Raw genomic sequence first — 27938 nt, forward strand, 5'->3', positions numbered from 1 at the left:
ATGATATTTAAGGTATGCAGGTGTCATGGGATGTTTCTCTGACCATGTTGTACAATGCTGAAATCCAGATTTTTCAGGGTGGGAGGAAGACAACGATCAATGAGCTGAAACGAAGAAAGCCAGCACCTTTCCAACTGTTGATAAGTAGGACCGTGATCCTTTATGCACATCAGGTATTACAAGAGGACATTATAATTCTGAACCGTTTTCCACCTCCCCTTTCACCACCCTCCTGCCACATCTACCTCCTGCCTTAAGGAACGCCTCACCAGCCCTCAAGCAGGATCACAGAACAGCACCTAATCACAAGGATGAGGAGAGGCGGCAGCATTTCCTGACTCCCATTCATCTCCTCTTTAATCCCCCTGCCAGAAATGGCTTCTTGTCCCATCACATCACCATCCCTAGCCATTCTGCCTCTCCTCCAAGGCTGGGGGCTGAGGATTAAACCTCCGTGGGCATCTGCAATCCTCACCCATAGCTCTCTTCTTTACAGCACCTATTGGTTTTATGTTACAAGGCTAATTTTACAAAGAACATGATGGAAATGTCACCAAGACCAAAATCAGTTTCCCCTAACTGATATTTGTCCTTATCCTTTATAAATTTTCTATTAAAAACCTGAAATATGCTTTCATTATAGCCTTTGTAAAAGCTTTTCCCAAGTAGGGATTAAGGGATCCCAGATAGGGATGCTAAGAAGCACTGTAATTCAAACAAGGAAATTCTGAAATCCATATATAACAGAAATATCCTGCTGCTAGTCAAAAATAACAGGTGAAACACTTCGTATCTTCATAAGAGTCTGTTCAGAAATGACTAACCAGTTTATTTGGGATCCTGTACTAGTGGGTAAATTTGGATTTAAAATAGCAATGAGTCTAGAGTTCCTCTTTTAGGGAGAGGTGGGAAAGCCAACCACCCTAACCTGTTTTATAGAAAACATTTCATCCAGCTAACATTTCTGCCTTGTAAAATAATGTTCAGATGTATAACAAGAACCAAATTATTTTTTCTCTTCCCACGATGCTATACGGTAAATTAATGCCTCAGACCGCAGTGACTTTGGATTAGGCTAGTCTTGTCAATAATTAATACAGCTCCGTAGCACAGAGGCATAGCAACAAGCCAGATGAACCAAAACCCCTCCTGTTATGACACCAGCTTCTCCCCCCTTTCAATATGCATACACAACGCTGCTAAAAAAGGACAAGATTCTTCAGGACCTTGATGTAAGAGTTCTAAGTGCCAGCAGTTTTTTTCTTCCATTTAAAGAAACGCTTTACAAAATAAACATTTTTATTGGAACAAGTCAAATTGAAATCAGAGCAAATATTATTGTCTTTAAACTGGCCTCAAGAAATAAGCCAAAATCTTGATCAAGTGAGCTCTTCTCAAATCCCGGGGATTGCAGATTCCTAATGTAACAAATGAAAAGCAACCAACACAGACAGCAGCAATGCTACTCCATCAACTCAGGCGCTGTGATTCATCACTCTAGAAAACAACAGATGAAGCCATCACAGTCCCTCCATATATAAGCTCTTATAAGCTTTACCCAGTCATCTCTCTGCGGACAGACTTCACCTTCCACTGAAATGGTTATGAATCACAAATCTTGCATTAAAGTTGGAATTGTGACTCGTACCATTAGGTAAGTCACAAACAGCATTTATGTCTAAGCACACTGTCCTCTCTGTATTTTTATACTAGTCTAACAGCAAAGAAGTACTGACCTTATTAAATTTGCGAACGGCTTGGAAGGGAAAAAAGTTTTCAAATTAGCAGATCATAAATTGTTTTAACAATCCCAAGTATCAAACTGCATGAAATAGAATACAGAAACCTAATTGGCTGCAATCTAAATTAATTTCTTTGTAAGAACATCTTGTTCAAATAAATAGCCTCTCCCAGATAACCCTGAGTTTTAGCTGCATGGTTCATCACGTAACCTCAGCGAGGCCACTGGTATTTAAGGATGTGACCCGATTTCCTCAAGGGTATCGGGTAGAGTTTGAACACTGAGTATCTACCTTGAAATTCAAGAAAGCACCGAAGCTAAGTACTTTTTTCTAATCTGACACTTCATTTTGCCACCCATTTCATACTGTGACACATCACTCAATTTGTGCAGTGTGGAAAACAGATACAGGTGGTCCACGTCCACAGGCTGATCTGGAGACGGTTGCACCTTTCCAAAAAGATTTGTTGCAAAAAGATAAGAGTCCGTTTTTTTCTTTTTTCTTTTTTTTTTTTTCTAAAGCAGGTGTTCCAAGTGTTTGATTTTATTTTACTACACAAATATGGCCTTTCTTTTGTCAAGGGTGGAACAAAGATAAAGTTCTGGTACTTGTGATCAACAGAAGTATCGACTTTATGACTCGACTCACCCATTTAAACAAATACCAATTTAAACACATTTATGTTATAATTCCTACAGCTGTGAAGAGAGATTACTTAGCTCCAGCTGCTCTTCTAGCTGTGTTCTCCTTTCCTTTACTGCCTATTCCATCATCATGCTCTGAGCAAGCGGTCTCTTCCCCTTCGCAGCCCCTCCAAGAGCAAGGATGAAGCCATTCTTTGTGTTAGTCCCACCTGAACTGGACTCACACAGCGAGAAGGATGGTAAACTGTTGAAGTGTCACAGGCAAATAATTCATATTCCCTATTCAAGCAAATGTTTGCACTTTAATTCCAAATAAAGGTGACTAAAATAATCAGTACCTCTGCGTAAGTCCTGTTAACATATGAAATACTGGCTTTCCAGCAGGTCAACAAGAAGCATGGCACAGAGCCTGTCGAAGCAGCATTACCTGTGGGCATTCCACACAAATAGGTAGAAATCCAAAGCTATTTGAGTAAAAAATCTGGCAACTTACCACAGTTTACTTCACCCTCATGGAAAATCTCCCATAAAATCACCAACGCTGGCACTGTTGGGAGCTTAACACACAGCAAACCTCAAGAAAACTAGTCATTTGTGATAAATCGCGCTTAGCAGGCAGTCCTATCTGTATGTTGCCAGATTCTTTTTCTTTAACTACAGCTAGATCCCACATTTTAAAATTTGCTTTATGCTGAAATTTGTCTTTTTATTCAAAAGCCTGACCCCTGCCCCAAAGTACATTTAGTTAATGTTTACCAGGCTAACATGCAGTTTAATACATCAAAATCTTTTCTTGTCCATTTGCCTACACATGCAAACATTTTCCCAACAAAACCTTCTACAACGTTTGTCCGTGCAGGCTCAAAGCTCAAGGAGCCAGTATACTGCAAAAAGCTCCAATACATAACCACAAGGGCCACATCAAAGTAATTTAGCATAACCAGAAAACACACCAAGTCAAATTAAACCCCAATCCTTTCATTAGTGGATGGGGAAGTCTATTTACGTTCAGGCATTCTCTACTTAAAAATTACCAAAAATAGTCCTTAAAAAGTTTGCTGCCCACTTCCTTAGAGCCCAACTAGCCAGAGCTCCGTCATTACAGCACCCGATGTATTTGGTGCCTGTAACACAGCACAGATAGGAGCCACTTAAGGGCACCAGAACCAGCGTGGACCAGCAGCTTTCATCGCCAGGGATGAGAGCAGCAGTGATTTCACAAAGCCTGGCTGACATCAAGATGAGTACATCCTAGGGAGTCTTTGCTGTGATTCAGCAATTCCTCAAGTGCCTGAGTGATCATCTTGGCTAGCATGAGCTGGCCTCTCTCAACTTCCTAACTGCTGGGTACTTGTGGACACGGGGCTTACCTTTCTGTTCCCAATCTGTACATGCAGGTATCAGTTCTTGACTTCCACAGCCCTGAGCTAAACACATTGCAAGCTCCGTTCCAACAGAAGGAAGGCAAGTTCTGATGCTGGGTAACCCAAAGGAAACTGGATTAAAAACCATCTCTTATCCCCAGACCTGCTGATATCTCAGGAGGGCTTAGGAGAGCTGAAGCACCAACAGCAGCAGCATTGTCTTCTGCTCCTGCACCTCTCTCCTCCTCTTTGAGGTTTCACAGACCTATGTTCATGAGCACAAGAAATTTCAGCTGTGCATAGAATATCACTGGACTACATGTTGCAACAGCTTTGTAAGCAAACATGCTACATTTTGGGGGAAAGAAATGGCATTTCAGAAAGCCAAGTGATAAACACACAGCACGTTACAATCCAGAGAGCATCCCCACCTCCCAGGCACCTCATTGGGATTCAGTGAGGGTGCTCACAGTAGCAAAACCTCGCCCAAAACAGACCCATTCAAGGACAAATCCATACTTCAGCTGAAAAGGGGCTTGATCACTCCATCTGCAGTATAAATGCAAGAGCTCTTGGCTACAGTCTCACCTCTCCTGTAACACCACAATTACACTCACCGAGGATAAACAGCGCAATTCTGAAGATGACAAGCATTTCTAACAATCACAGAAATGAGAAGAAATGTATGCTACAGGAGCATTCAGAATTATTCCTAATTGAATTCTTTTCAGAACTCTTTTTGAGGACTCCACAATTCTTTCAGCTTCAAGAGAGTATTAAAAATGTGAATTTTAAACTGTCCTCAAGAGGCTGTTCTAACTCTTACACAGCAGAAATCTATAAATATTGGATCAAATTCTAGCACTTTTTACATTATTAATCTAGAATAAAATAGCTTTCAAAGTTCTTTTACTCTATCAAATTACTTTCCAAACCCAGGAGAGGGGCCGGGAGGGACGAGACAAACCCTGCATGTTCGCGTTTAAGCGCTGCTCACACTGCCTGTGCCTGAAGGTCTCTGAGGTTTGGGTATCACAGGTGCCATCCAAACACACTTCACTGCAAGCCCTGCGAAGTTTCCGGTTTAGGCTAGAGTATGTGCAGGAAGAGGGAAAAGAAATGAGTTAAATGGCCTTCTAGAGTTCATTACCATGTACTTAGCTTTCTATTTCAGTTTAAATCACACCCCAACTAGCTCGGTCCAGGAGGACATGGACAACTATGAGACCGCACGTAAGAACAGAGAAAAAAAACAGCTGAAAAAGCACCCAAAAACTATCCACAAGCTGTAATTCAGCTGAGCAGCGAAAACAATCTGCATGTCAGAGATGGAAGTAGCAAGCAGATCCAAAACCCTTCTACGTGCCAGCCCTCAGCCACTCGTGTCACTGTTTCTAGCTGATGTCAAATAAACAAGGCTAATGCTGCACACGTGTGTATGTACATAGGTGCACACAGTCCCTACTTGCAAAGACTCTTGTGTATATATTTGTGAATTTTAAGCACATTTGACAGTAGAAATGATTTCAAAGAGTTCCCATGAAATTAATAGGAAGGCAGTCAAACGAAGGAGGAAGATTTACTGCTCTCTGGGGAAAAAGGCTGCACCAGACTCCAATTTTTAAAGCCATGAAAAAAAATCCACATGGTACTTTAATACCAATAATATATCGAAAGAATTCAATATAAGAGTCTTCAATTCCAAGATTCATTGCATTGCTCACAGAACTACTACCACTCTCCTTCTTCCCAGGGTTGTTGCAGAAATAAAGCCCAAAGCAGCAGAAATGCTGAACACCACTGTGTGAAACGCTACAAACACACCGACAGTCCACATGGCAGCACCGACAACAAGCACAAGGTGCACGGAGACAGACCCCAGGGCAGATTCATGCATCTCGTTTCCTGAGCAGGCAGACACCCAGCATGCTGCCCGCAGCCAGCTTGGACAACTTCTTCCCTTTCCTTCCAGCGAGGGCTTAGCCACAGCACCCTCCCTTACTCTTCTTTAAGCTGCAGCCTTCAGCTTGCTGCATCTGCAGCTCTGCTTGAAGAAAGCCTTTAATGAACACCCAAAGCACGGCTGTCTGCTCCCTCCCAAGGCTGAAGCTGGCCAAGGAGCATAGCTTCTTTCCCTGCTCAGTCAATGCCAGCACCAGTCAATGAACCGGTGCTAATTTTCAAGGGGTAAAGCCCTGGCTATGCTGGAGACAGAACTGCAATTTGTGAAGCATCGTTACAGCTACGTTCCTCGGGGACAACTTCTCCCAGCACGAGCGCACCGGAGACACCATGCCCTCTCTGAGTAGTTACGGAATTGCTGCCAGGAGAGTCTGCCAACTCAGAGCACATTTGAAGGAGCTCAGTTGGTCCCTCTAACTTCACGTGGGTGCTGTGACTGACCTCTCCCTTCCTTGGAAACCTGGCAACTCACCATCACTCCAGGGGAGACTCCCAGCAAAGGGGCAAGGAAGAAGAGGGGGGATGGACAGCTTCTGTACCACCTGGGCTGTCCTTGGTTCACTTTTTCTTCACACCTTCAACACCAAAGAAACTTTATGTATTTGTCACCTGTCCTCACAAACATACAAATATCAGGGTGCGTCTTGAGCATGAGAATTTTACCAGATGTAGGTGTCTGATCTCATGCTTCAAATTTCTAAATGGCCACATCCAAATAAAAAAACTATCCCTCATCAGCATCATCATAAAGACAGAGGACAGACCGATTTTATGCTTTCACACTAGTAACTCAGTTATGAACCAGCTCCACCTGACGCTCCGCACTTGCAGCTGACAGTTCTGATTTACATTAATAAGACAAAACCAAGAAACTGCTTCTGTAACAGCAGCCCCAGAACACACTTAATCATCTAAAATTTTCTTTGTTATCATAGACTTCAGCTCTCCACAAAAACATAAAAGCATGTTTAGTCAGATGGAAAAGACTCCTGTCTTTTAAAAGAAGTCAAACCCAACGAGGATAACACACAGATGGGGACGGCACGGCAGTGCCCCCCCGCCTCTGACTAACCTGGTCTGGCTGGCAGGTGAGAGGCAGGGCAGGGGAGCAGCAAGACAAAAAGCCAACAAAAACCTCATTACATCACTGCTGCTAATAAAGCGAGCGTTCCTAGAGAGCACAGTGCAAGCACCAACTGTGGGACGGTTTTCAGACACAGAAAAATTTGAATATGAAAAACCAGGGGATCCCTGCAATGCTTGATGGCAGCACACAGATTCAAGCTGAACTCCCCTATGTCTCCCTGTTCAGGCCTCCACGCTTTCCCTGGGTCTTTTCTGTTCCTGCCTCTTTCCCCCAGACAGGAGCACACCGAAGCTGACAAGCTGGTATGCAAATCTAAAATGGGAGCAACAAGGAAAATAATGAATATCAGATCCACTTCTGCCAGCAGTGGAGAGCAGCGCACTGCCAAGAGCCGCCAGGCCTAAGCACCGTGAGGAGCAAGAAGCCCAAGCTCTAACAGCCCTCGATGCTGTATTTCTTACATCCAGCCCCTAAAGTAGGCTTCCTGTTATTAAAAAAACAAACCCATTCTTCAGGCTGTGCTACGGAAAAAGCCCGAGCACTTCGCACAGCTCGCGGACAGGAGCAGAAGGCCGCGTTTCCTAATAACTTCCTGGATATTTTACAATTGCTTCCTCTCAGGAAGTTTGCTCAGTCTTCGCAGCTCCAACACCAACAATTCTTGGGGAGAGGTGAGCTGTCCAAGAATATCATAAGCGCATTCCTAACGCGCAGACACAGACCTGGCTCTGGCTCACTAACAACAAGTTTTTCTTTTGGCCGCATCAGCGGCACTAAGGAAGAAGAATAACCCGATGGGGCGATGCCCAGCGCCTCCCGATTCCGCTCTTATTCCATCTCCAGGCAGTGTGGTCTCCAGGGGGGAGACGAGTCTGAAAGAACAGCAGTATGCAGTGTATCACCAACACAGGAGGGGAAGAAAAGGATTTTTTCAGGTTATGTTTAACCTGATGCTGCTTCTTGCTCCCAAACTCTGATTTTCCCAGTTTTAAGGTATTAATTCCTTCCAAAACAGTAAAATGTCTGCACATGCAAAACGTCTTTTTTGAACACCCTTCTTCCATCATTAAATTTTTATCTGCAACTGATCTTATACAATACACTACTAGCTACTTACTAAAAATCACTCAGCCTCATTTTCCATCTATTTTTGTACTTTCAATGCGGTACTTCATGTTAAAAAAAAATAGGTTGCCAGAACTTTTAACTCAGAATGTTGTCAGGTGGTAGCCTTGCAGTGCCTAGATGAAATGGAAAAGAAAGAGGTACCAACTATTAGTTCCAAAGAACAAGGAAATAGTTTACTTGTGTTCCCTTCCTGTTCCAAACCCACTGATTTTATTCTTAGTAGCCATCTTCCCCCAAAGCAGCGCTGGTTTTTTTCAAGATGATCCTGAAATCGTAACACCAAACCTTAATTGCTGGACCAAGAAAGATAGTTTACATATATCATTAGGTAATCATACTGCTTAAAACCCATCTGCCCTTATTTTTAATTAATAGCATACAAGTAATTGATACTATTACAAAAAAATTAGTAAAGTTCCACATCAAGCTGCTCTTCTAGAGAATTAACTTCAATGCTGTAAATAAACATGGAAAAGTTGTTTTTTTGAAAAAGAGACATTAAATACCGCTGACTTACAAGTTTACCGTATTCTGCACATTTAAGATCTCTCTGTTGAACAAAACACTCTATAGAACAAAAAAGCTTTGATCACAAGGTCCTACGATCTCTGCTTCATGCACGCACTTTTTAATTTACAGACTGGAACAGAAGACACCGTTGTCCTGATTTTTCTGTTCCTTATTAATATTTTAAGGTTGTGTGAAGTACCTCCTGCATTTTCCTTGAAATGACTGATTCTTGTACTTGCATAAAGCCTGATACCTGCCAGAATCCAGCTGATCGCTTCAACTCCACCTCCAGGGCTTATCTAGCGACATTCCCTCCTGCTCATAGGAATTCCTATTAAATATGAGGCTCGCAGTCCCAGAATGTTTAGTTATGCATTAATAGAAAACTTGTTTTTAACGTAGGCAAGACTTTCAATACTTAGCTTTTTTCCTTCAGAAAAACAGCTTTAAGAGGTATCTACTGTCAGAATATTTTTTTTAACCCTTTTGCCAAAAAATATTCAGAGAAATCAAACAAAATTAACAGAAGCTAATGAGTCAGGAATTGCCTGAAAATGAGATCTCAAATTTAGAAAAGAGGGGAAGAAAGCATGGATGATTCCTAATTTTTTCCCCCCTTCCAAACCTGTTATTAATAACCATATGCACAAGCAAAAACCATCATGACTACAAGGATTTCTGCGAATAACTAGGAATTTAGACTATTTTGCCATAGAAGGTGCCCATATCAGTCATCTCCTTCGAACATTCATCAACGTGATTAACTCTGCCACAGAATGGAGGCTGCTCATCACTTCTGTAGCACTCGACATCTCCAAAGCTCTGTAACAATGCCCACCAGTTTGCAGGACAAGATTATCCTCATGCCCAAGTTTCACCCTTAGCTTTTCATGAAAGGCAATTTACTCTAAGCTCAGACAGCAGAAATAAACTAAATACACAGTGTTAGGAAGTATACATGTTACTATTACATTCTACTTGCTGTCATGAAACAGCAAAGAGACGCTAATTTGAATTATTGTTCTCTAGTCAAAATAATTAAGAAATTCGTCTTGATCCAGCTGGCTCACAGAATACTCCGGGTCTACTTGAACCGAAAACTGGAGACACCAGGACAAAAATGAGATATTAAGAGAACGCACACACAAAAGTTCTTTGCCCAAAGCTCTTAACGTTAAAGAGATTAATGGAAACTACTGAAGTTGCAGAAGAAGCCTGAAAGTGGCTAAGGAGGGAGCAGAGGGAACATTAGTGCCACATTTCAGTAATTGATTGTGTATGCTTGTATGCTACATCTTTCCCTCAAACTACATTCTGCCTGCATATGGTTTCTCTTTCTGCCACTTTTAAAGTGATTTATTCTCTTCAGAATGGGAATTAGGCCTTATTTTGATCAAATATTTAGGACCTTTTAGACATTAAAAGCCACAGATTACAAAGAAGAAATGACAAAAACAGTGAAGCAAGATTAAAATTGAAGATGAGCCACAAATCCTACAATAAGGAATGAAAAGAACAACAAGCAAAACAAAATGCAAGGAACTAAGAGGTTTATCCACCCTCCCTGCACTGTCCGGCTCCTTACTGCTAAATAATACTATGAAGGTCTTAACCATGCAGGAGCAGATGAAAGGCGTCTGAATATAGGTCAGCGAAGGGTTTTGGATCCAGCTACAGACACTAATTAGATCACTTGCAGTTATTAAAAACAAGAGAAGAGAGAAAAGAGCTCCTAAACAAAGGGTTTACGCTCAAAACATTTGGAGTTGCTTTCCTCTAATTGTCAGCGGCCTTTGGCTTGAAAGCAGCTGGTGGCCAATGCCCCGGCGGCGAGGTTGCACCCGAGCAGCGCGACGTTTCGGCGAGCATCCGCAGGGGGATCTGCGGCCAAAGCAACAGCAGGCAACATTCACAGCCCCACACAAAGGCGGGGGGGTCTTCAAATGTGTTTTCAAGATAGAGGAGAATTCTTTCGCTTTCCTAGGAGAACATTGGCTGTTTTGTTTGACGCTGCCAAAACCTACAAGGCAAAAAAAAATTTACTTTTTTTTCCCTGAAGTATACGGTATAGCTCAGTTCACACAGGGTTCCTTGTACCAGCCTGTTTATGCCTTCTCTTCTGTGAAACAAGCCTTTCTGTCTCCATAGTGGAAAAACCCACTGGTTTATATCCTTTTTTGAGATGTATGCAGCCAATTAAATTGTAAAGTAATACCTGTTTCAAAGTCTAACTCAAAGAAACGATACATTCCTGGGCTGGGATCGGAGCCAAAGAGGTCACCTTACACCCTGCGGTCACGTGAGAATATTCAGGTTTGGGAATTTGGTATTTTGATTTCCTTATAAAGTAAAAGTGGAGCTTGAAAGGCAGAAATATCGGGGATTCTGCGCATGCAAGTTGCATGCATTGCTCAAGCGATAAAGATAATATTCGGAGGAACAAGAAAGGACAGTGCAAGAGTTCACAGTGATCTCAAGCCCTTCACAATGACTGAAGAAAGTGACAAGTGCTCGTGGCTCTACATTTCTTCCCCAAATTAATGCTGGCTTTAGTCATATGAATAAACTATTACGTGACCATCGGAGTATGTGCATAAGAATGGTGTAATCTGCACAAAACAACAATGAAATGACACACCACAATAAAATCCACCCGGCAGAGTAACAAGTCGAGCGGATTTATTTCCATATGAAAACTGTGGTGAATCAACTTACAGGTTTCATTTTAATTTCTAGCTTCCTTCAAAGCAAGCAGGGAGCACGCAGAGCGCCCTGTGCCACTGGCAGCCCCCTGGGACATGTGCCTGGCACAGCTGTACCCCACTGGATGCTGGTGCTCGGTCACCGCCTTTGAGGCATGCAGCAGAGATCTACAAGAAAAATACGCTGTAAAAGGTAGCAAAAACTGCTAAAGAAAGCAAGATGTGCATATGACTAAGGCAATTAAGAGTTGGGGATGTTAAAGTATGGCTCAGCCTCATCATCAGGTGGTCATTATTAGTGAGGTGAGGTTCCCTGATGCAGTACCAAAACCAAGGGCATCCTCTGCTTCCAAACGTGAGCAGTGCCAGGCATGCACACCCAGCACCCAACAGCTACACCTTGCCACAAAATTCAGAGAACCAAGTCATACCTAAATAAAAAAGCCTGCATTTCAGAGAGCTGTGTCCCTGGCAGGGAAATGCTGTTGCTATTACCAGCGCACAACACGCTGATGTCACAGGTGTATAAAATCACACAACTAAAGAGGCAGGTGAGTACCTTTTTCCCTACCCCGTTTGGGGTTCTTCAGTACAACAATCGTATTTTCATCAGTTTACGTTGTGCCCTGCTGCTCCTTACGCTTTGGCCATCAGAGCCACCAACCCTCCAGCAAGGTTCTCCACTTGGAGCAGCCTCACGTCTGCTCACTTCAGGGCAGAGGCAGAGCAAAACCGACTCTGTGTACGGCGTCTCAACACAACTCCACCACCAGTCACAGTCCTGTTTTTCCCTGGCCCTAACACCCATGTTGTTCCAGTACACCTCGGCTCCGTTTGGAGAAACGCCTTGCAGATCGGGGGCATCCCCTCAGTGCTAAGGATTGTGCTTTATGTATGACTGCAGCAGCCCAGGTCTGCCTTCACCCCACCCTTTATCTCTGACAGATGCAAATTAAAAGTGTATCCTAAAGTTTGCATGCAACATACAGGTTTGGATGGGTCCTACACACGGAACAAATCCACCAAAACAAGTACTTGTGTTTTCATGACATGTCTGATAAGAGCTGTCGAGTCAGATTCACAGGTTGCATTCTTCTGAGCCAGTGAAGTGAGCCTAATTGCATTGCTTATTTGGAGCCTCCCAGACATAAGGCAGCTAGCTGTGCTGCCTTCTCACAAGCCGATTGGTTTTAACGTATTAAAACCTGAATTGTTCAGCCTACATGGAAAATGCCTGCAATGACTGCATACATTTAATAAGTTCGCTCCTTTGATCAGAATCCTACTATGCCACAAAACTGATACTCACATCAGAGATTTCTCTACCTGTTTGCTAAAATAACATCCCAAGCGCCCAGGAAAGCTAAATATAGGTAAGTAGTAGTATTAAAATCAATTTGTGACACACAAAAAAAATCTGTATATTGAGGAGCTACTCGGTTTTCACAGAAAATATTGATTTAATATTGGCATCATTAACATCTAATGGTGAGATTCATAGCGCTGCTCAAGCAAAGAGCACAAAGGGCTACACCACCGACTGAACGAGAGCACAGAGCTACATCTCCACATCGTTTCTCCACACCCCAGTATTTTTCAAGTGTTCCAGCAGAATATTTTAGCTGTTTAACCCCAGACATCAGGAAAGTAAATTTTAATGTTTAAGTCATGTGTGAAATCAATTGTGTTGACAGAAAAACCATTTGAACACATTTACTTTTTGGAGACTGTTCTGCATTTGTCTTTGGGTAATGAAACTCACTTCATTTTCATAGCATAGGTATTTTTCTTGCCAAGAAATACAAGTTGGGATTTATTTCTATCTCTGTATAAATCCACGAGGTAGCTCTTCACCATGAACACATTTCCAGTGGAAATGTGAATTAAAAATCAATGAAGCACCTACGCAGACTGCCACAACAGATTCTGGAAAGCTTTGCCTTTGATATCCACAATAGAAATAACAGCTTAAGTTCTTAGGCTTTCTAGGATTTGTCACCACTAAGAATTTACATCATTTTGATGCAACTGTTAGCCAAAGCTGCTATCAGAGCAGCATGGCACAGCAAGAGTCACTGCAGGTATAACGCAATTAGTTGTAATCCTGGTCCTCGGTGTTCCAGGAAAGGAAATTTCTCAGGCAAACAAAACTGCACAAATTCAGCCTTCCCCTCACCTAACACCACAAGCCAAGTGTTTTGCATCGTGTGTAAATTACTTCTTATCCTAGGAGGAACAATCTGCTCGGCTCTAACCACTTCTTTTCCAATGTGGGGAGCGCTGCAGCCTCTCCCCGAGCCCAGCTCCGTCCTGGCTGCGCGATGGCTCACAGCTTTCTCCAGCCCCCCGCTGCGGCCTCAGACATTCCTCTGCTCTGTCAAGCAATGAAAATATCAGCAACAGGATTAGAGCGAGCCTCTGAAAGAAAGACTAGCTCGCTTAACATCCAAAGCCTAGGAAAGAACACGGACGTCTTCTGGGGTTCACAATGCTGGTAATCACTCTAAATTACAAGCAGTAATGGCATTTTTTTTGAGCTTCAAACAACTGAAGGCCTTGAATTCGGTGATATTCCTGCATCATTAAAAGGCCTCACATTCCTGCAAGATGCAGCCCAAGTAAGTGTTCATTAGGCATGGCGGGCTTCTGCTCTTGCATGCTAGAAAAAAAGAACAAGCTAAGAAAGAAGCAAGGCTTCTCTTACCTTTCAAATCTCAATGCAGGCACAGCCAGCAACTCTATTCTTCTATTCAACTTCATACCAGAGTGGTCAAGGGTTAAAACGTTTAAGAAAAGCATTAAGAAAGGAAAAATATTTTTTCTGCACTGAGGAACAAGAGGAGCACTTGAGAAAGGCTCTGAGCACCACACAAATTGAAAGAAAACAATCCTGCAGAAGCAGGACCTCACTGCAGCATTCAGGTTTGCTTTTCACAGTTGCCTCCTCAGCCAAGAAAATATATCTGAATAAAACCATCCCGTCCCACCTTCCTGACCACACTGAGCTACTGAGACCCTCACAACTATACTCCCCTTTACAGATGAAAAAAAAAAACACTTTCAATGTTTACTTCAAGAGCTAATGACTGACAGCTAGAAACAGTGAAAATGCATACTCTCCCCCTCTCCACCCCAATTCTCAGGAGCCTCACCTTGTAGCTCTGTTCCACGCCCCTGCAGAGCCTCACAGCTTTATAGCAAATCACAGTGTAAAAGGAACCATCTCCTTAAGAAACCAGAGTTTCTGCAGCTGTAGCACATTAAATGCTACTTCTACAAAGCACGTGCAGGTTTATGCATTACATCAGCACTAGAGATGCACAAGCTTCCAGTTTTTAAGAAGGTGGATAACTGCAGGAGTTAAGGTGCAAGGGACTTGTGCACAAACACGTTGCTTACGCACATCAGACTGAAGCTCAGCATGGCACATTGCACATCTCACCCCAAGGTGGATTTGCACAGGAGGAGGAAGACATTAGGAGATCCGTCAGACTCCTTCCCTACCAGCATCCGATACATTATGCATGCCGGTGCTGCTGCCTAGCAAGCAGCTGTGGCACTTTATAGCTGAGCTCACCTCCTCCCTGCTTCCCCTTACGCTCCACATCCAGATTGCATCTGATCCTGTCCGTTTTTCTTGTATTTTGTGCATGTTCCTCCCACACCTAGATTTGTGTGGACGTTATCCATCTCACCAACTTCCCACAAACGCTGCGGAGCAGTCAGGGGATGCTGAAGGGAGCCCGGTGTCTTCTCGGGGTTGACAAGTCCATCAGGACATCTACACAGAGAACTTCTGATGGAAATTCTAGCAGGGATTTTAAATACAATATTAATATACAATTTCCTACTTTTTATTTAAGCTTAGCCTCATCTGTATTCCAGGACCGTAACATAAAAACCTTATTTTCATACACTAAAGCCATCTTGTACAACTTCAGAAACATCTTCCCCTATATTTGAAACGACACACTCAGAAGGATTTCCAGGTTATCAGAAGAGTTTCTTGAAATCTTACAAGTTTAATTTCAAATGGCCATCCCATTACCCAGAGCTGTTCAGACTTCCTGTGACACTTCTGATCACCAGATTTCCTTTGAGTCAATTGCAGTAAAGCAAACAACATTGCCAGATGTCACACTTTTAAACAGATTTTCACTATAAACGATTTTATTGATCGTTTTCTGTAAAATAAAGCGTACAAGCGCAAAAACATATGTAAAGGAGAGGAATTAAATCAGGCCCAGCTCTAGCTTTATAAAGACACAAAATCAGACATAAGGATGGCAAAAGCACAGCAATGAAGCACTTATCTCAGAACGATGCTGCTGCTTTTATCACGTTGTGAAACACAGCACAGCACTAACTCCAGAGGCAAATGCTGCGAAAGGCACTGAAGAGTTTACACAAAGGGAGGGGATGGGAGGAGCTAGTCCAAAAAACCAGCAACCACCTCCCCCCCAAGGAGTTTATGGAAGCAAAAACTCCGCCGTGGAAGTGTAGTCTTGCACGATACCACAAAGCATTGTGCGTCACTTACCTAAGTTACTGAATTTGAGTGCTGCTTTCTGGTGAGCCAAATGGTTTGTACAAGCAAAGTCCCCAAGTTGCTCAAGAAAAAATTAGGGAATTGAAATGTTACCTTCTGGTAGGCTGACTTGTAAAAGCGCAGTTGTCTCAGTCCTCTTCCCCTGCACCAAAAGGCTGTGTGTGAAGGAAAGGAGTGCTCAGAGATCACGCTCACAAACCCTTGGTGCTTCTCAGTGACACCTTGCTTTCTTCCAAGTATTAAGAGCTCTTGATTTGGTTCTGTTGTATATATGCTCTTTGGCATACTGTAACACAGATCAGTTACAATACAAAAAATTGCTCTGAGTTTTGTACAGCTGATTTTGGCCCAATGGTCTACTCAAGGGGTCTTGCTCACGCTTGCATTTTGGCCTCATTTATAGCAAGGAGTAAAGAACCTGCAGGGCACATCTCAGCTACCTTCTTCAAGCCATTTCCCCCCCACATGCAAACTGAAGAACTTGAAAACAAGCGGGTCTATTACATTTTTATGTTCTAAAAACATTTAGCTTCGTGATATGATTTAGTGGAGGACTTGTTAGTGTTAGGTCAGAGGTTGGACGAGGTGATCTTGGAGGTCTCTTCCAACCCAGATGATTCTGTGATTCACAAAATGGTGCCTCAAAAAACTACTACAGTGACACCACTGAAGCCTGCATTACAGCCTCAGAAAAGTGCACAAGCAATTAAGGAACAAGAATGAATGCTTCTGTTTCAAACTGCCATAAGGGACTGCATAAATCTCAACAGTTATTACCATAAAAGGTGGCAGAACTCATCAAATGTACAGCTACTACTACAAAGACGCCCAGGTATCACTTGGTCAACATCTGAAGCCCTTCTATCAAACTCTTGGAAAACTGCCTGAAAAGAAATTTTCTGAACAATGAAGCAAAAGGTGTCCTCTTTGCTACAGCTCCCAAGCGTTACCCAAAAGGCTGTAAAAGCTTACAGAATTTAAAAAAAACAAACCACCGGCATAGCAGTAAGTATAGGGAACAATCCCCCACCCACACAGCACCTTCAGTAGCCGAGAAAGGCAAAGTCACGTCTCTGAAGCCACAGCTAAGGACGTTACAGCAGATCTGCAAGACACAACCTCCAACCTTCAGTTTTCCAACGATGTGCATTGGCTGGCAACCCCCGACAATAACCATACGACTACAAGGCAGAAGTGACAACTCCTGCACGCAATCACTAAAGCTGAAACCAAACTCTACCTTTTTCTGAGACCACAGGACAAAGTTAAATCTGAGCAACTTGAAGGCGTTCCCGCATCTTAAACCCACCTGTTGATTTCATTGCATGGTAAAAGTCACACTTCAGGAAAAAAAAAGATATGTAAATTTTCAACCTCGGGGTTAATGATAAAAGACTTCAACTCAACCTACAACTCACTTCCCATTTTTTGAAATGCAGTAAGACTGCGCAAGTTCCAAGAAATCAGATGCTGGTGACAAAGGTAGGTCATTGAAGGCGTTGTGATTTGAGATTCAGACCACCAGTTCAACCCGGGTGCTTTGTACACCACAGGAATCACAACTGAGTCAGGCTGGCGATCCTGGCTTTGCATGGGGCACCAAGAGAACAAAGCACTCGAACCCACCAGCAGCCATGAGGCAGAATGGACAAGATATAATTATTTCTGTTTTGTAAAAGAAGTAACACCATCAACCCATCACAGCCTCTCCTCACTCCGTGCACTTCCAACAACCAACAGCCATCAGCATGCAAGTTCAGGGATAAAGTAACTCACAGCACAGGAGCTGCACTAGATTTAAGCAATCAATACGCTCTATCTATTAACATGTAATTATAACAGAAACCATCAGGTGATAACCCTTCAAAGCCTCCTGCAGAGACAGGGATGACCAGCGTATATGCTAAATTGGGAAAAAAAATTATCAACACACATGATAAAAGTAAGTCAGAAGTCCATTTCTTGCAGATCCTTTTTAATTTTAATAAATTATCAAAGGACATGCCTGAAAATGCTAAAGCAGTAAAGCCTCTGCTTGACAAATTGAATGCAAACGAAGATAAAAGTACAAAGCACAGGCTCACTCTGCTCTGGAGTCACAACCAGTAGCTCGGGAGAGCAAGAAGTAGGACAGATCAAAATGGAGACAGATCAGATCTAGCTCAGACAGGTATTTTCAGCTACTGGGAAAGCTTTATTTCCTCCTTTAGATTATTGATTTCCTGAGTAAAAAGAAAAGCTTGGCAACAACAGTAAATAAAGAGAACTGGAAAACACTACTTCAAAAAAATAGCACTGCACATTTTCAGCTGATAATGCCGTTACCATGAGCACAAGATACTTTGAGCACAAGATACTTCACGTCGAGCCACAAAGTCAGCATACATCAGATCCTGCTCTGCATGCACCTGATGACTCTTCTTCCCAGTCAGCTATCGACTGTCCCCCTCCAAAAGCCTCGAATTTCAGCTATGAAAACCTCTATTCGCATGCTGTAGTGTTACCTTCCAGATTCTGCCACCACAGTTTTAGCTATTGCCAGACTGGAGCCACAGCATTTGCATCAGCTCCAAGGAAGAGCACTTGCTTGTTCTCAAAGACAACAGATTCAACAATGCACAACACTCATTTACACTCAACAGCACAACTGGGAGGGAAAAAAGTAGTCCCAACGTGGACATACGTCTCCTGTAGCTATGCTTCGCGTACCACGTATTTCATCTGCATCAGAAAAAAGTTGCATGAAAAAAATCACGCTGCTGAAGTGGTTACCAAACCACCGCGGATATCTGAGCTGTTTGACCTCTTTTTTTTAAGCATTTAGAAATTTCTAAAAATAAAAAATAAAATAACAAAAAAATAGCACAACTTCAACTACGGGGACAATAAGGAAAAAGAATCCATAACAAGAAGAGAAGAGTTATAGAACCTAAAATTAAGGCTCCAAAGACCTGCACTAGGTATAAACAACGGCATGGGAAGATGAGGATAAATAAGCTATTTTACACTTCAAACAGAAGACAAGCCATTTCAAATTCTAGAAAAGGAAGCAACCTGGGAAAATTACGAAGTAGGGCTGTCACACCCCAAATTTGCAGTACACACTCTAATAGCTCTTAATGCTAATTAAAACAGTGCCTCTTTTTTATTATTATTTAAACTTGTCCTTGCAAATGAGCAAAATAGGAATATGCTCCTCTAGTTTCAGATACAGGTCCCAAAACCATCCCGTTAGCAGTGTCTAAACAGGTCAAGATGCACTGCAAAACCACCATGGATAGTAGAGACAGGGGTAGCAGCGTAAAAGTGATTTCCATCTCTGCAATAATACCAAACTCCATAAGCAAAATGGATTATATCATTTCAAAGGCAGTATGTACACACACAGCATGGCCCTTATCAGCATATCCGTAACTGGATGAATGAAAAATCTCCCCTAAACCACACACCAAAGGGCACCAACAGTATGCCCAGGCAGGGCACCGTGGAGGAAGAGCGGCTCTCCATCCCAGCCCATGCCTGCCCCGGCATACACCTCACCTCCACACCGGTCTCCCAGCACTCACAAGTTCCTGACTCTTGATTTCAACATTAATTTTTCTTGAGAACCATGGAGCAATGTCATCATTAGCCATTAAATTGGCTGGAAGCCTCCACACATCAGGAGTTGCTGTGGCTGCCAAGGCTGCTTCTGTCACATCACCTCCTGTGTAAGCTCTTCATACAATCCCGACCGGGCTTCGGTTCAGTGTTCTTCTTCAAGGGTTTAATCATTGGTACAGAGATGATTTAGAAGTCCTGGTCCCACATAACCACAGCACAGCCGTCAGCACACGATGGATTGAAAGCAACACCTGCAATGAAATGCTACGCATGGCGATCACCATCAGTTTCCTCCGGACTTTAAGCCCGTGGCTAGTGCATCCGGAGAGCTACCAGGCCACAACCCGCTGCTGAAAATGGAAGCCCCCTCTGGTAGTTTTATGTGTGTTTTGGTTTGGTTTTCTTCCTCAAGGGAAAGTATTTTAAGACGACTTAGAGCTTAGTTCCCATTTCAGGACCAAACAGATGAGATTTCCATGGGGGCGGGAGGACACTAGAGCCAAACTGACAATTCGTTCCAATTTAAAGACTTTCACTTTTAAGAAACATTTTACTGGAAAATCCAATTTAAAATAACATACATTTTCTGACAAAACTTATAGATCTGGAATTGATGTGATATGAAGGACCGGCACAGTGACAGAAGAGGTGCTGTATTTTGTTCACAGCGCTTTTCGTGTTGAAACACCAGCAGCAGCAGCGGTGCCACCTCCCCGCAGCGCGGCTCCCACGTGCTCCTGCCACCCTCTCTCCGACGGCAGGCCGTCACGCAGCCACATGGCGCGGCAGATACGGGAACCCATCCAGATCGCTACAGCCTCCACAAACACTTGTGGAAGCAAATGGAAGGGCAGGGTGTGCGAGAAGCGCTGAAACTAAACACATGAAAATAGGATTAACGCTTGGCAGCAACTTCCTATCTGCTGCGCTTCGCTTTCGCCCAGATTTCTAATAAAGAAAATGACAAACGGGTAACAAAATACTGCATTTTCTGCAAGGTGAGCACCGAGAGCCCAACCTGGAAGAGACGTCTCCAGCGGCGCAGGAGCCTACCACCAGCTGCTGGGGCGTCCGACCACATCACACGGACTGTATCTGGATGCAGTTCTACTTCCAGTTCTCTTACACTGCCTTCCTTGCCTGTTTTCAAACAGGAACATTTGGCTTCATAAATTGCTGTTGGAAATATTTCATTTTCTCATTAATACCCATGCTTTCATGTCTGCTGTGTACAATACTGCACCAACCATTGGTTTCAAACAATTACTCCTTTTTTTTAAAATCAGCCTGACTGTAAGCCCTTAGCAGATAGATAGCAACTTATACTCCGCCTCCCAATACACACAAGATGTTTTAGAAGTCATGACAGGCCTAATGACTTAAATGACTTTTGGCAGCCTGTGCTACTTTTAGAAAGCATATCCGAACGCCTCTATTTGTGGCTCTCCCTCCCTCTCCCTACAGTTACGTTATAAGGTTTCAATGCCTGAGCCCCAGAGCAGCGTTAAGAGGAGATGTTCAGGTTCATTAACTACAGAAGAAAACTGAGAAAGATGAAGCTTGCGCAGCAGGACCTGACTGCACCTTAGCCCAAGTGGGATCAAGCTGCTGGGCCATTAAACGAAAAGCTATGAGCTGGGAAGGAGCTGGAAGTTGCACCGAGCCTGAAGCCAGGAGCAGCTGGCAGTGGTGTCAGTAACACCAAGGTGCCTCTGTCGCAAGGAAAGGCAAAGAAATCAGCGTGGTCAAAACGATGAGATGCAGCTTCGACACCCAAGGCAACGTACTGGGAAGTGCTGTATCACAGACACAATACAGCGCATATTCATAGATGCAAATAAAGCCAAATTTCGTAGAAAAGCAGCACTCATCACGACCTGGCTGTAAAGTACATGCAGAACATTAAATGCGGTGAAGCTGCAGCAAAGCAGATCATCTCTTCAAAATTGTAAGTCTAAGTTAAATATTTTAATTGGCAAGAATCACCAGTTACACCTACGTGGGTACAAACCTCCAACTGCAGCACACCATGCCCATGCTAGCAGCATTGCATTATTCATCCCTAGGTCAACAGCAACATTAGACACATGTCAAAAAATGTTAAAAGCACATCAAACAGGATAAATTTATCTAAGTGTAACAATAATGGAAGACAACCGAGCTGGCTACTGACATGCCCTTCGACCAATTGTCACGGAATGTGACAGCTTCAAGACATGTAAGAAAGACATCAAATAAAAACATGAAGGTAAAATACTGAGACCCCCCACGCACGTAAGGGCAGACAGCTAGAAGCAAAACTCAGAAGTTGTCCATACTTGTAAGCAAAAGAGAAAAATACATGAATAGGTGGGAAAGTTCAACAGAGGGACATCCACCAAGTGGAAATCCAAGCCCAATGAAACCCATCAGAAGGAGATGAAGTATTATAGGCAAGAAGAAAATCAGGAGAAATGGAGTTTTATGGGAGCAGGCGGTAGAAGTACAGAGACATACAATTTACTAGTCACATTAAACAAAATTCAGGCCTACAGTGACAGTAAAGCACATGCAAGGGATTTCTTTAGCATGGCTCTCCCATCAGCACAAAATAAAAGTACATCACGCAATCTGAAGGGCTGAAACATCTGGTGGACCTGGAGAAAGTGGCTCAGCCATCTTCACAAACTAGCACACGTTCTAAGCTTCTGTAGCAGATAAATGATAAAATAGCTAACGTTCAGGGGCTTTATGCTGATGTTGTTGTTTAGGTTTGGGTTTTATTTGAAGGCAATAGCAGAAAAACATGAACAAAACCCAGTAGGATTCACTGCTGTATGGGGTAACGAGCAAAATGAAATCTCACCTAACCAAACTAGGAAGGGCAGCTGCATTTCAAGTTCTGTGAACAGATGAAGCAGGGTGTAATTTAGACACACAGGCGTTCTTCCATGCTTAAAAGACTGCTGGACAAAACTATATGACTAGAGGATGCTTATTAGAATTATCAAGCTACTACACTTGATTCATCAAAACTCACACCGATTAGAAAGAAGTTATTCATATGAGCTAACACTTACCCTGTGCACCAAGATCAACAGATGAAAATTCGCAAATGAAGAAATTCAGCCAAAGCAGAGCACATGAATTTCTTCAATGGTATCCAGTATCGAGTCAGCTGCTCAAACTACTTCGTGGCAAAGAAAATTCACTGCTAATATATGCAGAAAAGCGCATTTTGAAGAGAAAAGCTCTCTCTAACATGCAATTCACTATCTCTAGATCAACTTAACAACTCATGAGAAAATCTCACCAGCTGCGAGAACCAGAACACCCACGGAACAGGAGGAGTAAAACATTCACATCATAAATTAACAGCACGCTCTTCCCTAAAATGCCACACTCAGTCTTGCTAACTTCACAACAGAAAGCTGAGGCTGAACCAGGAAAGCTCAAAGACTGACCGTGAGAATCAGAGACCAGCAGAAAACCCAGGTATGTTTAACGGGGAGTTCACTGCAGACACGAGGATGTACACTGCGAGCCCCAGGCATGGTGAGAAGCTCATAGCCATCTCCTCCTGACATGAGCCCGTTCCACACAAGCCTCACAAGAGAAACCAGAGAGTGAATGCAGGCTGTTCTCGTAACAAGGGAGCTATTTTCTGACCATGAGCTTTCTCTGATGGTAATATCATCAAGGAACGCTTGCACCAAGCCTGATCCCCAGTCAGACCAACCATGTTCAGCTCCAATCACTTCCAGTGTCCCAAACGTTCAGAAGCAATGAGAAGAGTGATGTTTATTCACAGTGTACGGAAAACTTATTTTGCTTTGTAGTATTTAATTCTTACTTGGATTGCTAAAGAGACATTGGGTCATTTTCATTAAAATTAAATATTAAATCTCTCCACTTTCCACTCAACTCAAACATCTCATGGTTGTCACACACTCCAGGGAATTGCCCAAACTCCCAGGAAATTCATTAGCACAAGGCTGCTAATTCCTTCTCTCCCTTTGGTAGGGGCAGCTTTAGAGTTTGCGGGTTTGTGTTTTTTTTTTTTTTAAAGACTTTTTAAACTGATTAAAAAAAAAAAAAAGGCTTATCATAAATCGATAGTCTGTTTATTTTGTAAAATTAAGATATGCTCCCCTCTTGAATACTACACAGTAAAAAACACTGGGAATTAAGAGCACCTAACAATTTCCTACAGAAGTCTGCAACGATACACGTACAAATCGCGCTTACTTATTTATATGGAATTAATCAGGATTACCACTTTCATCTTAGCAATTTAACTGGAGAACTAAATCAATAGCATCCAATCAGTAAAATATTACTGTTGTTCCACAGCGCCGAGACATCTTCTCTATTAAGAACTGGCGTGCCCTTCCTGAAGATCGATATCCCCGAGTATGACATTTCCCCGTTCCAGGAACAGAGCCCGGATTCAGCGAGACAGCCTGGAGCAGCTCCTGGCGAGCCACCACTGCCTCACGGTTTGTGACTTCTCCAGGGTTCAACTGGAAATGGAAGTCGTGCAAGGCCTCTCTTCCACTCGCTGACTTCTGGAAGCTACGGCAGGTTCCTCACAGGAGAAGTGGCACCAGTTATTAACCAGAACTCCAGGCATTCCTCCTCCTAGACCAGGCAAAGTGAAACTTCATGGGTCCTACTGCTTCCTAATAAAAATGAGCTACAAACACACTGGCATTTGTTTTACACAGAAAATTACTGCCATGCCAAGCTAGAGACGGTGCACTGATCTGCTTTCACCCTTCTATAACGCTCAGGCTGATGCTGCACAAGTCATATGCTTTTATGGCTTGGAAGTAAAGGTTAACAAACATATCATCTTGCTCTTTGTGCAGTTTTCTTCAACTCCCACTCCATTTCCATGCTCGCTCCTTATCACCCTCCCCTCCTTTGAATTAAAACAAACACAAGGGAGCTGAGCGGAAACTGTAGGCCGGAATACCTCACAGAAGGGCGGCCGCTTATTTAAAAACATGCCCACGTAGTTCTCACATCTCTCCGAGGATCTCCTCTTGAAGGCCTAAACTCCTACAAATGAGAAGGACACTATCATCAGGAAGAAACAAACACTTATTTACAGGAAGAGAAGCCTGCAGCGTGTAATTACCTTCCTTCACTTGTAAGAAGTAAGTTAGCGGGACGACAGCTCACGGTCCCAAGAAACAGGCCCCATGCAGCACCAGCTGAGCCCCTTGCCCCAGCCTGCTCACACCTGCGTGTAATCAGCGGTGTTGGCATGTGCACATCCCGGCAGCTACGAGCAATCAAACTGCTCATATTCGATCGCACCCAGCAGCCAGGACAAGCAAGGCTGACACATGCCGCATTTACATCCAGCGGGGAAATCAGCTGGGGACCTGCACTGACGGGGCGTAATGGAGACCTGAATATTTGGCTCTATTCTTAGCTTGGGATATATTTAGAGATAATCAAGAAACGCACGCGGAACAGGAACAAGTTGGGACTCCTGTTTCTCAGGAACCCCAAACATCTATGCTCCTGCTTCCTCCGGCTTTCCTCCCGCTGCTCCCACGTCCTGCAGCAGCGCTCGTGATGCCCGTTTCAGAGACTGCCACCAACACGTGCGTGAGGACATGTTAAGTTCAGGGAGTCCTGGGCATCCTCAATCCTTACCAACTCCAAACTGCATTTCATTATGGACTTCCTGAACTGCCAGTTTGTCCTTTACCAGCACAATACACACCGATTCCAAGGACTTCGACAATACCAGGGAGAGAAGGAACAAATTTCCTGCTTCAGGATAATCTCATCTGCAATCTTAATAGGGCATATATTTTATCATAGCTTCTCCATTAAAAATTAAAATCGACACCAACTTCAATTTCATTCTTAATAACGTAATCCTGTGCAGATCAAAGTTGTCGCATTCATCTCAAGTCAGTTTCAGGCAGTTATGAGAGGCAGGATTTAGCCAGTTGATGCTTGTTGCTTAATACGGATTTCTGGGGGGGGGGTACTCTGTGAGTAACTGTCCTAATTCTGAAATAAGGAGCTCATTTTGTCTTATACACAAAGCAACCAGATAGACTGGGAAACAGACTCAAGTTCCTAGACACACAAACAAATGCTTGCAGTTACACAGGTGGTTTTTTTCCTTAAATAATTCAGCTACACTCTTTCCTTCTTCAGAGAGCAACAACTGCCTATTTACAGATGGGCTCAAACGTCACTCAAACATTAGGGGCTCTATACAAAGAACGCAGGCTTCCAGACCTCCAACTTCTGCTCTTTTGTGTCATTTTTATCAACACCAAAAGGCTTAGAAAGAGGAATCTATTCCTTCGGGACACAGCAAAAGCCACTGGAGCTTTGAGATGAGCGTCACATCTAACCTGCCCCCGAGAGGCCACGCGTCTTCCCCAGCCCTGCACACCTGCACCGCGACCGCTCAGAGCTCGCCCAAGAGCTCGAGCCCCACGCCAGGCCCCCCGACAGCACTGTCACCCCTGCACCCACAGCACAAAGGGAACACTTGGTGCGTGACGTGGAACATCTGTGTCCGATTCCCTCTTCCACCAGCAGGGAGGGACTCGAATGCGCCTCTCCCACCTGCCAAACAGGAGCATATGTGGAACACCCCGCGTTCAAGGAAAAAATACTAATTATCAGGTGGGAGCTAGTGTGAATTAGGATGGAGTTCATCTGCTGTGTGTGAAGCATCTCACATCTTCATCGAGACAAAGAGCCAAGGCTCTCCCCCTCCAGTGACTCCCTCCAAAGAGCTCAGGGTCAGGCAAACCCTGCCTCCTGGTCCTTACTGCGGGTGGAACGGGGCAGCACATTGACAGGGCATAAAAGCCCATTCCACAAAAGAGAGAGAGAGGAGGCAGCAGGGGTGCGCTGAACTTCCAACGTTTCCACACTGATGCTTCCAAATTGCCACTCTGAGAAACAGTCAGCTTCAATGAACGCTTTATTTCGTGTTTCTGCGCGCTACTCCCCCTTGGCTGACTTAACTCACCTATTTAGCTTCAACAGAGAAAGCTTCACCTATCAATTTGATGTTCTCAAAACAGAAAGGGTTTTTTTCTAAGTAGCAAAAAGCACCCGACACGACTGTAACTGCAGCGAGCTGTCAGCAGAGCAGTAAATACTGAAACAGAGTTGTCACATGGTAAGATTTTACACATCAAAACAGTAACTTATCTATTACACAGAGATCTTGGAACCTAAGTATAACGTTGTTGGTGTTTTTTCTTTTTCTAAAGGAAAACGAATAAGAGTCTTCAGAGCTGGAATCGGCAAAGCTCGCGCTCTGTAAGAGGTTAAACAAATACATTCCCTGTCAACAGGAGTCAGCGTACGCGATTACATCAGTAGTGCCTGAGCTGAGAACTAGCACGCGCGGCTCTGCCCGGCGTGGCGTGAGGCAGGACAGCCACCGCCAGCAGCACCAGCAGCACGGCTCGGCCACGCTCGTGCCAAGTTACCGGGAGCCGCTCATTTAACCACCACTTGGGTTTTGTCCAGGGTCCACTTACGCAGGGCTTGCCTTTCAAATCCCGGTGTTCAATCCACAGGGAAACAAAATCCCAGCGTTCAACATGCAAGGTTTTTTTTTTTTTTTTTTTTTTTTTTCTCTCTCTCTCTCTCTCTCTCTCTCTCTCCAGCTTTCTACCATTCCGCTGCTAACAAGAGGGGGCAAAAGGAAAGTTTTTTCACGCCGTCATTTCGCAAGCCGCGGATCCCCCCGCCAAACTCCCGAGCCCTCCGCGGCGTGCCCTGATCCCCCCGTCGCGGAGGCCTTTCGGCAGGGCAGCCTCGCACGCACGCCACGCTCCATCGGGATGGTGTTACGGGGCTGGGGTTCCTCGGGTTTGTTCATTCCGTTTTTCTTTTTTCGGAGGCAGCGAAGCCGCCCGCTTCGCTAGCGGATCGGGAAAGGCAACAATGGGGAAAGGTGCGAGCAGCGCCCAGCCAGGGGGGCTTCCCCCCGCAGGTGCCGGGCTGCGGGCAGGGCCGGACAGGCGGGCGGACAGCGGGGCAGGAGGACGGAGGGACGGAGGGACACGGCGACAGGCGGACAGGAGCCGCTTTCCCGAGGCGAGCAGTGGCCTCTACCGGCGCACGCCTCAGCCCGTCCCGCTCGGACAAGTGCGGCGGGGCACGAAATCAACCCAAACGGTACAAAATCAAACCGAATGAAGCGGCGATAAATTAAACAACCAAACCAGAGCCGCGACGGAGGCGGGGAAGGAGCCGCCCCCCCCCCCAACGACCGCCCCCCCCCTCCTCCCCGTGTCTCCCCGTACCTGTGCGGGGGCTCGGGGAGCCGCTGCGGGAGGCGGCGGCCGGCCCGGGCTGGCCGAGCAGCAGGAGGCCGAGCCGCAGCGGGCCGAGGAGCCACAGGGGGCCGAGGGGCCGCCGGGCTCTCCCCGCCGCCATCGCTCCGCTCCCCGCCGGGCCGCGGCGCCCCGAGGAGGCGGCGGGGCCGCACCTCCCACCGAGCGGGGCCGGGCCGAGCCGGGGCGAGCCGAGCCGTGCAGAGCCGGGCTGAGGGAGACGGACGGCAGCGGAGGCAGCGCGGCGCTCACTCCATGGCGGGGCCGGACCCGAACCCGGACCGGGGCCGCTCCCGGCCGCTGCCGCGCACGGAGCCCAGCGGCGCCCG

At 44.6% G+C, this 27938-nt stretch overlaps 1 protein-coding gene across 8 annotated transcripts in view; it reads right to left on the reverse strand.

Moving 5' to 3' along the window:
* Positions 1 to 27932, reverse strand: part of NEO1 (neogenin 1) — a 191498-nt gene extending 163566 nt beyond the window's left edge. For all 8 annotated transcript variants that reach the window (XM_035335485.1, XM_035335487.1, XM_035335483.1 and 5 more), the window contains exon 1: positions 27580 to 27932. In XM_035335485.1, the coding sequence (XP_035191376.1) occupies positions 27580 to 27712 (133 nt within the window). In that variant the 5' untranslated portion in view covers positions 27713 to 27932. The remainder of the gene's footprint in view (positions 1 to 27579) is intronic.
* Between the last annotated feature and the right edge of the window lie 6 nt (positions 27933 to 27938).

This window comes from Oxyura jamaicensis, chromosome 10 (genome assembly GCF_011077185.1).
Source record: "Oxyura jamaicensis isolate SHBP4307 breed ruddy duck chromosome 10, BPBGC_Ojam_1.0, whole genome shotgun sequence".
Lineage (NCBI taxonomy): Eukaryota > Metazoa > Chordata > Aves > Anseriformes > Anatidae > Oxyura > Oxyura jamaicensis.